At 42.1% G+C, this 13,390-nt stretch overlaps 1 protein-coding gene across 2 annotated transcripts in view; it reads right to left on the bottom strand.

Moving 5' to 3' along the window:
• LOC106582102 (ubiquitin-conjugating enzyme E2 E2) overlaps positions 1-13,390 on the bottom strand; it is a 38,260-nt gene that overhangs the window by 807 nt on the left and 24,063 nt on the right. For both annotated transcript variants that reach the window (XM_014164849.2, XM_045703317.1), the window contains exons 4-5: positions 1,832-1,964; positions 364-511 (exon numbers count right to left, since the gene is read on the bottom strand). In XM_014164849.2, the coding sequence (XP_014020324.1) occupies positions 364-511; positions 1,832-1,964 (281 nt within the window). The remainder of the gene's footprint in view (positions 1-363; positions 512-1,831; positions 1,965-13,390) is intronic.

The raw sequence follows: 13,390 nt of genomic DNA, 5'->3' as shown, positions 1-13,390 counted from the left end.
TTATTACATTGTATTAACATATGAATAAGGACTTTTTTTTTAAAGATCATTTTAAATCCATCAACAGGTTCAACAGCAACAGAGCTACTGTCCCTGGGGAACGCTGGAACTCCGCTAGTAGAGCTGCAGACAGTTATCAAAGTATGAAACATGATCACCATCTCTGTGTGTAGATGTTTCATGCTGTGAGTTTACATTATCTACACACAGAGATGGTGATACTGCTTGTTGCGGTGAGTTTACACTATCACCATCTCTGTGTGTAGATAATGTAAACTCAAATGTCATTTAAAATCAGTCATGAACCACCAACTGAAATGAGAACACTGCAGATCCTGATGTGGACATTGACGGGTCTCTTACCCGGGTTACAGTCTGTGAGCAGAGAGCAGATGGACAGCAGCACCTTGGAGATGGTGAGGGCGGGGCTCCAGTTGTCCTTCAGGATGTCCAGACAGATCACCCCCTGACTGTTGATGTTACAGTGGTAGATCCTCGTCCGAAACGTTACCTGGTGAGTACAGGAAAAGACCGCATTTATAGTTTAGAACCCTGTTTCAGCAGCAATACTGACAGTGGAATATTCTAAATTGGACAAAATAAAATGTAACAAACAGCAATAAGTGTAATTTCTTTGTTGAGAAGATGGTGACAACCCTTATAACACGGCTGCAGACTTTTGATATACCATAACAAAATACCAGAATTTTCATATGCCTTCTAATTTCCTTAGGCTTTACCAATATGCAGGAAACCTTTATAATTGTCATGAAATGCCCCAGAAAAAAACCCATGCCCATCTCTAATCTCGTTATAACCGTTACATTAGAGGAAAACAATAATTCCCATAAGACTTTCACAGGGATTCAAATAAGGGGTAAAAATTACTTTATTTGGTTTAAAATGTGCTGACATTAAACCTTTGTACAAACGTCCACAAACATCCCTGTTAAGTTTACTACCATGTTTCTGATTGACCGTGAGTCTGACATCTGTTTAGGCCTGACACCTGAAACCAGCCCAGTCCTCCAATCACCAACATCTGGACAGACTGACCCTGACCTTGCAGAGGAAACTTCTAATGAGCCTTGGAATTCTGAACACACCGAGAACAGGACATTATAAATAACCCCACAATGGTGCACTCTCTGCCCCACTAACCCTAACAACTGCATCTCATACTTCCAATCTGTCCAACAAGCTTGTCAAACTGGAGTTTCAGTTAGGGGCTTGAAAAAAGCTCTAGTAAGAGTCTATAGTATACAGCAAAACTCCAATGGAGCATGTATCATGTGCTATAGTGGCGGAAGGACTGGCTACAGATCACAGTGGGACAAAACACTTGAGCCTTCTGGCTACACTGAGCAGAGCTTGAGCCTGTAGATTTGTTTGAGTCTGCTGTCAAACAGCAGAGCCGGTTCTTACACAGCTCAGAGAGAAACAGAGACAAAAAGAGAGAATGAAAGAAGGGGGGAGGAAACAGACAAAATGAGAGAGAGTCAGAACTCAAAATGAAAGCCAGTGAGAGGGAAATTGGGTTATAAGAAGCAAAGAGATATCCAAAAGCACATTTCATACACTTGATAATGACATCCACTCAACAACTGAAAACACTCCACAGGGTACGTTTCATGAAAAGGCTAATACGGAATGAATTGAAAATATGAACAGCGAACTGGTAAAGGCTTGAAGGAGCACACCAGATTTCCAGAAAATCATGTTAGCTGTTGAAATTACATTAAAGCAAGAGTTCTCCACACAGGAAGAGAGCAGCACAATGGCACTAAAGCTATAAACCATTTGTGGTCACAGTGTGGCGGTGGGTGCTGACCTTGGGTGGTTTGAAGGGGTAGTCGGGTGTGAAGGCGATGTCCAGGAAAAAGACCCCTCCCTCGTAAACAGACCCCGGTGGTCCCAGGATGGTTGACCTCCACTCATAGATGTTGTCTCCTTTGGGGCCGGCGCTGAAACAGAAACATGTCAATATGTTTAGCAACTCAGGGCATTGGAATTGACAACCGGCTACTGACAGAGTAGCCTAAAGTAGACAAAGTCTGAGTCCAAGTGAGCAAGAGAGAGAGGAGGAAATGCTAGTTTCTGACAAGTTAATGAAGCAGAGATTTGAGATTCTCAGTTTGCTCTTTTTAGCCTGAGTTTTAGTTCTGTTCGATGATTATCACTCAAGCTATCTAGGTTGTCAGAGAAAATCTGAAACATTCTTAAACCCCCCAAAATGTGCAACATTCACAAAGGCTAATATCATCATCCATCCATTGAAATAAACAGTTTGTTAGTTGGATTGAGGATTCTCATTTCACAAATAGAGAACAATTTAACATTGTCAATTCATACAATATATACACAAAAATGCAATTGTATCTTGAAGGTCCTTTATTAGATGAGTAGTTATGTTGAGTGGAGTGAGGGTCACATCTGTTGGATAGTCTGGTAATTAATGTAATTTCCATATTAAGTCTCCACCCTCCCCCAACAGAAGACTGTCTGGAACACTGACCAGATCAGAAATCCCAGGACAAATGAGCAATTCCTCCGATGTCATTACTGTACATGAACTTTAACATCGACCAAACCCACAGGTGCACAAGAGGACACACACACACACAGGACGACTGCTCACACAGACACTCACACATACTTAGAGATTGGGAGCAGGATTGCAGCAGCACAGAAAATGCATGACTAGCAAAGTCACCAATCGCTTTGTTCATCTTGACAAGCCCCAATAATCTGTGACTGACATTTCCAGATGGCCATGTCAGAATGAAATTACTAGCAAGTTATGCTTTCTCCACAATATAATAACCTCAAATCGCACGACTTGAGTATCAAACAAGTGTCTGGCTCAGTGCATGCCCATGAGAATGGATCAGTCTCCACAAATAGAATGAAAGGACTAGACACTTCCTCTTTCCTGTAGTGTCAACACGTTCAGATTTCACTCATCTTATACTATTTATTTGTCTAAAGCAACTGTTCGAAGCCTTCTTTAATTAGTTAAGGGACTTTAATATTTTTCAATAGCTGTTTTGTGCCCATAAGAGCAATGCAAATCTGGACTTATCTTGATGAGGCACAAAGGAAATCTGTTTTATACTGGTATGATTTGGAAATGACTTAAGCACAGCATCTGGAGACCATGTTGGGCAATATTCATTGTCAGTGCATTGCAACAGGCCAGATGTGGCCTATTAATAGCTAGCTGTAATGAATCTAAGAAATGTTCTGATGTTGCTTAGGTGGGTGAGGTAACCACTGCACTGTTCATGGAGAAAATGAGTTGCAACCAGACACAGGGAGAACTGTTTTTATGTGGGTGGGGGAAGAAGTTATTTACTCGTCTACACATCCCCTCACCAGAGGTAATCTGCAGATTTAATGGGTCATGTTCATAAGGCCCAAAACGGAAGAAAGATGAGTAAAATGGGAAGGTTGTATGTGAAATTATCCAACGACAACTACTGGTTTTCATTTCCCGTTGTAAAGGGTTTTGCTACAGTGTGCCATTTTGAACACACACTTTAGCTGTAGGCAATTTCCTTTTCAATACTTACGGGAAAATGTTCATTTAAATCAAGCGTCTACATTAAACATGATTCAAGGTGAAAAACTCATTGTAGCTTGATGCAATAATAAAAAATAAATACCTCCCACTGTGCCAGATGTATGATCCTTTTCAAAGCGGCACAGATACTGGGACTCTTTCATGTCCTTTGAGGCCGATCACTTTCGAGCCCAGATGAGATAGATGAGACAGCATGGCAGAGGATCCACTCTACACCACCTCTGTGTAGATCTGACACCACACGGACCTCTGAGTAAAGGCTAAGTCAATAGTTTAAAGTACATGCCACGACTGGAGGTTGCCCGGCAACCCCCCCCCCCCCCCCCCACACACACACACACACACACCAGCAGCAGGGGTTGTGGTGCTTTGTGGAGGCTGCCTGAGCGCTGGCTGGGCATTCAGGACCTGACTGACAGTCTCTCATTAGACCAGTGGAGTGGGAGAGCAGGGCCGAGGCCACGGCATCAGACTGAGACAGAGAGAGGCTGTCTAGGTTAAGGATATCGACTGAATCAGCATCCTGAATGGCCAGGTTTAGGTGTCAAGGGAGATTCTGCTCACCCTTACATCCTGCTTTGGTCATGGGATGAACAGAGATGTTTTATAGCAAATCCTATTCACCAAGCCTAAAACCGTGCAAGGGGTATAAGTAATCATTACTGAGCCACTTTACAATGTACAATGATGCTTAACATTTATAGGGAAAGAATGTGCCTGCTCAAAATCTTACATCAAGTCGCTAGAAGACAGACAAAGCACCAAAATATCTGTTTTTGTCATGTGGCATAATCTAACCCCAGATTGTAATTTCACTGCATATAGGCCTATAGCCGAATACTGCGATTTCGCAACAGTAATAGAGCTCTCCTTGCTCTACTATGGGAACACTCATCCATTAATGCAGACATATCTTGTTGAGTTCAATACACGACATTAAACATGAAATCGCTACGGTTTGCAATAATATCCTCTGTGCGACTCAAGAGTTATAATAAATCTGCAGTACGTCGGTAGATTTCTTTGAGTCACTGAGTATTTGGGTCATTTGTTCCAAGAATCTGGGATACATTAGTGTGCGGGTGTCCGTGAGAATCTACCACTAGCCATCCTCTGCGATTACACTCATGTGGGAATGGCTCCGACAGCTGGAGTGCTGCCTCCGCAACAGAATGCAACCCAACAGAATCCCCAAATAAAACCCCTCAGGCCCGATTTACTCTGCTTTCAAACCGCTGTGGAACTCACTTATCTTGTTCGAATCCCCCCCCCAAAACAACGGAATGCCAAGCTAAAACATGTTATGCTTGTCAGTTAGCTAGGCATGGTTGATTCCTTTTTAACATGATACAAGTTGTAAGTCATCTTTTATCATACCATATTCTAAATTGAATAATACACTGGTAAATCTGGCATACATATGGAAACTTTCAATTATCGGAAGATGGCTATTCATATGACCGCAGACACAAAACCACTGACTAGATCGTCTACATGATGTTGAACGACAACATGGACAAACCACATACATATCATAATGAACCATGTTCATTTCATGTATGCTCATACATGCCCATAGACAGAGGACAAAGAATCTATTCTGAAATACATCTCATTACTACCTTAATTTTGCTGGACGCCAGAAAGAGTATGGGGATCCATAATAAATACAAATAACACCATTTCAACATAAAATATACTAGGTTGGCTGACACAAAGGAACCCTTACAAAATGTTGTTTTTAATGGAGGCGGTGTACTGCAGGCCTTCTCCATGCATACACCGTTCCACTTCACACCAACGTTACTGGAAACTATCCATGTAACAAGCTGTGATCCATAAGTAACGGAGACCAGACATAATTTCCATATATATTGAATGACCTTTCCTTGCAGTGGCTGTGAGAGACTAGTGCACCACGTGTCCCATTTAACATGGTCTATATTACATGATTCCAAACAATCTAGAGATTGTGCCAACATGCCAAAACCTTTGTCAAATTGTATGGCGATTACAGTAATCTCTGGCAAATCGGTGACCTTCCCTCCCCGGGCTATCGCCAGCTCTGGTAATTCTCCCTGACATCAGGGAAGCATTTGAGTTGACCAGCAGATGCAGACAGGGGATCAGCCTGTGTCATTTATCCTACTCATGATGACAGAGACAAGCCAATGACAGTGTTCTACCGCTGCTGACCTCAGTTACAGGGAACATTGCTTGATTGCGTGTGTGTGACAGACAAAAATCCTCAAAACTCAGAGCATTCAAGGAGGGCTCATGCTGTTCACTAACAGTATTTCTGAAATTTTGTGGGGTGGTTTCTGGCAAGCGCTCACTGTTTGTGGGAGTGTGTCTGTTCGGCAGAATGTCTAAAATGTTCCCTCTATTCCACCTTTGACATCCGCTGTACAGCCAGAGAGACAAGAGAGCACAAAAGGTTATGAGAGTGTAATTTATTCCTCATCTTATTAGCTTGTTAACACAACAAGCTAATAACTACAGAAGACAGACAGAACCAAGCACAGAGACAGAAACTATGCCAGCATTTGTAGTTCAGTTCAAGGTCAAAAACTGTCAATGCGTACAAAATAATAATAATTCAAATATGCTGCCAGAAGGCAAAGTAGCAACAACCATACTAAATCAACAAATTTAAAAGGCATTTGGGTACATGTTCATGTGTTGAATTGTTAACGTACAAGGCCAGGGAACCTTGTGGATGTGAAGACTAGAGAATGTACCTTCTTTTGCAGTACCAACTGAACATGTGCTTGGTGCAAGTGGCCCAATCTTCCAGGACCACAGTTCCTTAAAATAATTGAGCAAAAACCTTTTATACCTCAAGCTGTTCAGTATGTTGCTGTATAAAAAGGTCTCAAAATTGACCGCCACAGCAAAAGGTGTTGAATAAAAGAGTAACGGAACCCATCATTGAATGTGATGGTCTGTTTTGGCGCTTTTTAATGCTGCCATGTGCAAATAGAGCTATTATCTTAATTATTCACCATTCCAGTTAATTTCCCTTAGGCACTTTTTTCTTTACTAATGGCATAGTCATTCAGTTAAGATCTTCCGTTCCATTGGTGCGACGGCTGTGGCGGTTATCAGAAAGAGAACTTAATGAAGCAATCTTCGTTTCCCCTGACCGTGAAAGCAAAGCGCCGACGACCAAATTACCATGTAGCTCAGCAGCAGAGGTGACACCTCCCTCCCCGGACTTTCGTCTTTATTTGCACAAATGACATGGTTTGTTTTTAAATCAAGCCTTTTATTGTTCATCCCTACTATGAATACTGTAATTATTTGCCTGTGATTTATCCTGAAACAAGCATTTATGGCAGAAATGGTTGAATATGTGCACGGTTTCTTCGAGTCCAAGTGAACCACATACCAATATTTACCCCTAACAGACCATTTCACATGCTGGTTCAATCAATTTAAACTACCTTCCATTTGGTATTGATGAGAATGTGTACTTTGGAAGGTACTTCAGATACTTTTATGACATCAATAGGTAATAAAATCTTTTCTATTCTCATTCCTCCATTTTAATTTACTAAGATGTTTCTGAAAAACAGGGACTTTGGTGGGTAAACATCTCTCTCCTCGCAGCATTGCTAGTGCCTGAAGCAAGCTTCTTATGCATTGCAAATGTTTGTCTCAGGACTCTCCATTAATAATGTATAGCATATATCATAATACACAGGCTTTGCATACATGAATGACTCAAAATGATGAGTCATTAAAAAATAAAAATAAATCACTTAACCCACAGAGTTTGTGTGTACTGAACTGAAGTATGTCACAACAAACAAAGAAGGCCATACTTGAAGTAGCTACATCAGAAAAGCAACGCTGCTCTCACTCCAAACCCTTAACCATTCAGCCACGCCCAGAGGTTTTTTCAGTACACATAATCCCCCCACAAAGCTGCAGCTCCCGGGGCAGTGGCTTGGCCTTGTGGCCAAGGAAATGGACTCGTTACCAGAAGGTTACTGGCAGAGATGAGTGGTGTGGTGTTATTCTTTGGTGAAGCACATGATTTATAGCCTGGTTTCCGTCTCTATTCAGCTATTACGTTCCACTCCTTTCGGCAATTCTATCATTAATGAGCTCGAGGAGATCAAAGGATTTGATCCTGATTCGATAACCCGCACACCTATCATCCAATCACAATGTTTATGCAAATGAGACTGATAGCAAAACGTTCTAATTTACTTCATAAATTTGATTAGAAACATTCTAACATTGGGAATTCTGATGTAATACATTTCATTGTAAACAAACATTGGGTGTTGGAAGAACAGATGCTTCCCCATTTAATGCATTTTTACCACCAGCCAATGTGATCAGACAATATGATCAGAGAAGCTGAACAACAATATAAAACACAACATGCAACAATTTCAAATATTTTACTGAGTTACTGTTCATATAAGGAAATCAGTCAATTGAAATAAATTCATTAGGCCCTAATCTATGGATTTCACATGACTGGGAATACAGATATGCATATGTTGATCACAGATACCTTAATTAAAAAAATTAAAAATTTAAAGGTAGGGGCGTGGATCAGAAAACCAGTCAGTATCTGGTGACCACCATTTCCCATATGCAGCGCGACATCTCCTTCGCATAGACTTGATCATGCAGTTGATTGTGGCCTGTGGAATGTTGTCCCAGTCCTCTTCAATGGCTGTGTGAAGTTGCTGGATATTTGCAGTAACTAGAACACGCGGTCGTACACGTCGATCCAGAGCATCCCAAACATGCTCAATGGGCACCATGTCTGGTGAGTATGCAGGCCATGGTTCATTTTCAGCTTCCAGGAATTGTGTACAGATCCTTGTGACATGGGGCCGTGCATTATCATGCTGAAACATGAGGTGATGGAGGTGGATGAATGGCACGACAATGGGCATCAGGATCTCGTCACTGTATCACTATGCATTCAAATTTCCATCGATAAAATGCAATTGTGTTCGTTGTCCGTAGCTTATGCCTGTCCATATCATAACCCCACAGCCACCATGGGGCACTCTGTTCCCAATGTTGACATCAGCAAACCACTCTCACGACGTCTGCCATCTCCCCGGTACAGTTGAAACCATGATTCATCACTTTTTCAGCCAGTGGCCATTGAAGGTGAGCACTTGCCCACTGAAGTCGGTTGTGATGCCAAACTGTAGTCAGGTCGAGATCCCGGTGAGGACGACGAGCACACAGATGAGCTTCCCTGAGGAGGTTTCTGACAGTTAGTGCAGAAATTGTTTGCTTGTGCAAACCCACAGTTTCATCAATGTCCGGGTAGCTCAACTCAGACGGAGGTAAAGAAGCTGAATGTGGAGGTCCTGGGCTGGCGTGGTTACACGTGGTCTGCAGTTCATGTGAGGCCAGTTTAACATACTGCCAAATTCTCAAAAATGACATTGAGGCAACTTATTGTAGAGAAATTAAAATTCAATTCTCTGGCAACAGCTCTGGTTGACATTCCTGCAGTCAGCATACCAATTGCACGCTCCTTCAAAAGTTGAGACATCTGTGGCATTGTGTTGTGTGACAAACCTGCACATTTTAGAGTGGCCTTTTATTGTCCCCAGCACAAGGTGGACCTGTGTAATGATACTTTTGTTTAATCAGCTTCTTGATATGCCACACCTATCAGGTCAATGGATTATTTTGGCAAGGAGAAATGCTCACTAACAGGGATGTAAACACATTTGTGCACAACATTTGGGAGAAACATGTTTTTTGTATGCATGGAACATTTCTGGGACCATTTCAGCTCATGAAACACGGAATCAACACAATACATCTTGCGTTTGTATTTTTGTGAAGTATATCTTTTAATTGGTCAAAATATGTCACCAAAATATATTGCTACTTCTGGGACACGCATTGGGCTAGGCTACTGGTTCAAGAGTTATAAGAGACATACAGAGAGGATGGAAGAGAGAGGCCAGTGGCGATGCATGAATTGCGCAAAAAGTGGACAGAGAAGAGAGAAGTTAATTCATAGGCTGGGGCATTAACAGTGGTGGAAAAAGTACCCAATTGTCATACTTGAGTAAAAGTAAAGATACCTTAATAGAAAATGACTCAAGTAAAAGTGAAAGTCACAAAGTAAAACACTACTTGAGTACAAATCTAAAAGTATTTTGTTTTAAATATACTTAAGTATCAAAAGTAAAACTATGAATCATTTTAAATTCCTTATTTTAAGTAAACCAGACGCCACCGTTTTCTTGTTTTTTATTTATTTACTGATTGTTGGGCCACACAAACCATGTGTGGGCAGTGAGTCCGTCAGATCAGAGGCAGTAGTGATGACTAGGGATGTTCTCTTGATAAGTGCATGAATTTGACAATTTTCCTGTCCTGCTAAGCATTCAAAAATGTAACGAGTACTTTTGGGTGCCAGGGAAAATGTATAGAGTAAAAAGTACATTATTTTCTTTAAGAATGCAATGAAGTAAATGTTAAAGTTGACAGAAACGTAAATAGTAAAGCAAAGTACAGATACCCCAAAAAGTTACTAAAGTAGTACTTTAAAGTATTTTTACTTTTTATTTATTTTATTTCACCTTTATTTAACCAGGTAGGCAAGTTGAGAACAAGTTCTCATTTACAATTGCGACCTGGCCAAGATAAAGCAAAGCAGTTCGACAACATACAAAAACACAGAGTTACACATGGAGTAAAACAACATACAATCAATGATGCAGTAGAAGAAAAAAAAACAAGACTATATACAATGTGAGCAAATGATGTGAGATAAGGGAGGTAAAGGCAAAAAAATGCCATGGTGGCAAAGTAAATAAAGTATAGCAAGAAAAACACTGGAATGGTAGATTTGTAGTTTGAAGAAAGTTCAAAGTTAAAATATAAATAATATGGTGCAAAGGAGCAAAATAAATAAAATAAATAAATACAGTAGGGGAAGAGGTAGTAGTTTGGGCAAAATTATAGATGGGCTATGTACAGGTGCAGTGATCTGTGAGCTGCTCTGACAGCTGGTGCTTAAAGCTAGTGAGGGAGATAAGTGTTTCCAGTTTCAGAGATTTTTGTAGTTCGTTCCAGTCATTGGCAGCAGAGAACTGGAAGGAGAGACGACCAAAGGAGGAGTTGGCTTTAGGGGTGACCAGAGAGATATACCTGCTGGAGCGCGTGCTACAGGTGGGTGCTGCTATGGTGACCAGTGAGCGGAGATAAGGGGGGACTTTACCTAGCAGGGTCTTGTAGATGACCTGGAGCCAATGTGTTTGGCGACGATTATGAAGCGAAGGCCAGCCAACGAGAGCGTACAGGTCGCAGTGGTGGGTAGTATATGGGGCTTTGGTGACAAAACGGATGGCACTGTGATAGACTGCATCCAGCTTGTTGAGTAGGGTATTGGAGGCTATTTTGTAAATGACATCGCCGAAGTCGAGGATTGGTAGGATGGTCAGTTTTACGAGGGTGTTTGGCAGCATGAGTGAAGGATGCTTTGTTGCGAAATAGGAAGCCAATTCGAGATTTCACTTTGGATTGGAGATGATTGATGTGAGTCTGGAAGGAGAGTTTACAGTCTAACCAGACACCTAGGTATTTGTAGTTGTCCACAAATTCTAAGTTAGAACCGTCCAGAGAAGTGATGCTGGACAGGCGGGCAGGTGCAGGCAGCGATCGGTTGAAGAGCATGCATTTAGTTTTACTTGTGTTTAGGAGCAGTTGGAGACCACGGAAGGAGAGTTGAATGGCATTGAAGCTCGTCTGGAGGGTTGTTAACACAGTGTCCAAAGAAGGGCCAGAAGTGTACAGAATGGTGTCGCCTGCGTAGAGGTGGATCAGAGATTCACCAGCAGCAAGAGCGACATCATTTATGTATACAGAGAAAAGAGTTGGCCCAAGAATTGAACCCTGTGGTACCCCCATAGAGACTGCCAGAGGTCCAGACATTAGGCCCTCCGATTTGACACACTGAACTCTGTCAGAGAAGTAGTTGGTGAACCAGGCGACGCAATCGTTTGAGAAACCAAGGCTACTGAGTCTGCCGATGAGGATGTGGTGATTAACAGAGTCAAAAGCTTTGGCCAGGTCAATGAATACGGCAGCACAGTATTGTTTCTTATCGATGGCGGTTACGATGTCGTTTAGGACCTTGAGCGTGGCTGAGGTGCACCCATGACCAGCTCTGAAACCAGATTGCATAGCGGAGAGGGTGCGGTGGGATTCGAAATGGTCGGTAATCTGTTTGTTGACTTGGCTTTCGAAGACCTTAGAAAGGCAGGGTAGGATGGATATAGGTCTGTAGCAATTTGGGTCAAGAGTGTCACCTCCTTTGAAGAGGGGGGATGACAGCAGCTGCTTTCCAATCTATGGGAATCTCAGACGACACGAAAGAGAGGTTGAACAGGCTAGTAATAGGGGTTGCAATAATTTCGGCAGATCATTTTAGAAAGAAAGGGTCCAGATTGTCAAGCCCAGCTGATTTGTAGGGGTCCAGATTTTGCAGCTCTTTCAGAACATCAGCTGAATGGATTTGGGAGAAGGAGAAATGGGGGAGGCTTGGGCGAGTAGCTGTGGGGGGTGCAGTGCTGTTGGATGCAGTAGGGGTAGTTAGGTGGAAAGCATGGCCAGCCGTAGAAAAATGCTTATTGAAATTCTCAATTATAGTGGGCTTATCGGTGGTGACAGAGTTTCCTATCCTCAGTGCAGTGGGCAGTTGGGAGGAGGTGTTCTTATTCTCCATGGACTTTACAATGTCCCAGAACTTTTTAGAGTTGGAGTTGCACGAAGCAAATTTCTGTTTGAAAAAGCTAGCCTTGGCGTTTCTAACTGCCTGTGTGTATTGGTTTCTAACTTCCCTAAAAAGTTGCATATCGCGGGGGCAGTTCGATGCTAATGCAGAACGCCACAGGATATTTTTGTGTTGGTTAAGGGCAGTCAGGTCTGGGGAGAACCAAGGGCTATATCTGTTCCTGGTTCTAAATTTCTTGAAAGGGGCATGCTTATTTAAGATGGAGAGGAAGGCATTTAAAAAAAATAACCAGGCATCCTCTACTGACGGGATGAGGTCAATATCCTTCCAGGATACCAGGGCCAGGTCGATTAGAAAGGCTTGCTCGTTGAAATGTTTCAGGGAGCGTTTGAAGGTGATGAGTGGAGGTCGTTTGACCGCTGACCCATTACGGGTGCAGGCAATGAGGCAGTGATCGCTGAGATCTTGGTTGAAAACAGCAGAGGTGTATTTAGAGGGCATGTTGGTTAGGATGATATCTATGAGGGTGCCAGTGTTTGCGGCTTTGGGGTTGTACCTGGTGGGTTCATTAATTTGTGTGAGATTGAGGGCTACTTAGGTACTTTACACTAATGGTCATTAATCCACCATTTGTATGCGAGTCTACATATTAGGCCTTGCCTATTATAGTGAATTTAGGCGACGTGACAAAACTTTGTTGCCCTTTCCTCAAACATATGGAATGCTGTTTGGGTCTTTGCGTGTAAAAAAAGATACACGTCAAAACACTATTATTTGACGCATCAAATAAGCTTTTCATTTGACACGTCAAATAACACAATACTATTATAGAATGTTGTGTGTGCTGAATTTGCACGTGCACGTACAATCCAGCAGATTGTAACATCTCTGAAAAAGATACTGTAACCTAGCTTGGTGTAAAGATCACCAAAAATCTTAAGGCTGTGAATGTTCTTAATTTGAACCCTGTAACTGAATCTGTCAAAAAAAAAGTATCCTCATGTTTAGGGAGGGATTTAAGTCTTCAAGGAAGGGTGCTTTTATCCAAAGCTGAGGGGCTCTCTTTT

The sequence above is a fragment of the Salmo salar genome, chromosome ssa02 (assembly GCF_905237065.1).
Source record: "Salmo salar chromosome ssa02, Ssal_v3.1, whole genome shotgun sequence".
NCBI classification, from domain to species: domain Eukaryota; kingdom Metazoa; phylum Chordata; class Actinopteri; order Salmoniformes; family Salmonidae; genus Salmo; species Salmo salar.
The sequence above is the reverse complement of the archived record's forward strand: the minus strand, read 5'-3'. Positions and strand labels throughout refer to the sequence as shown.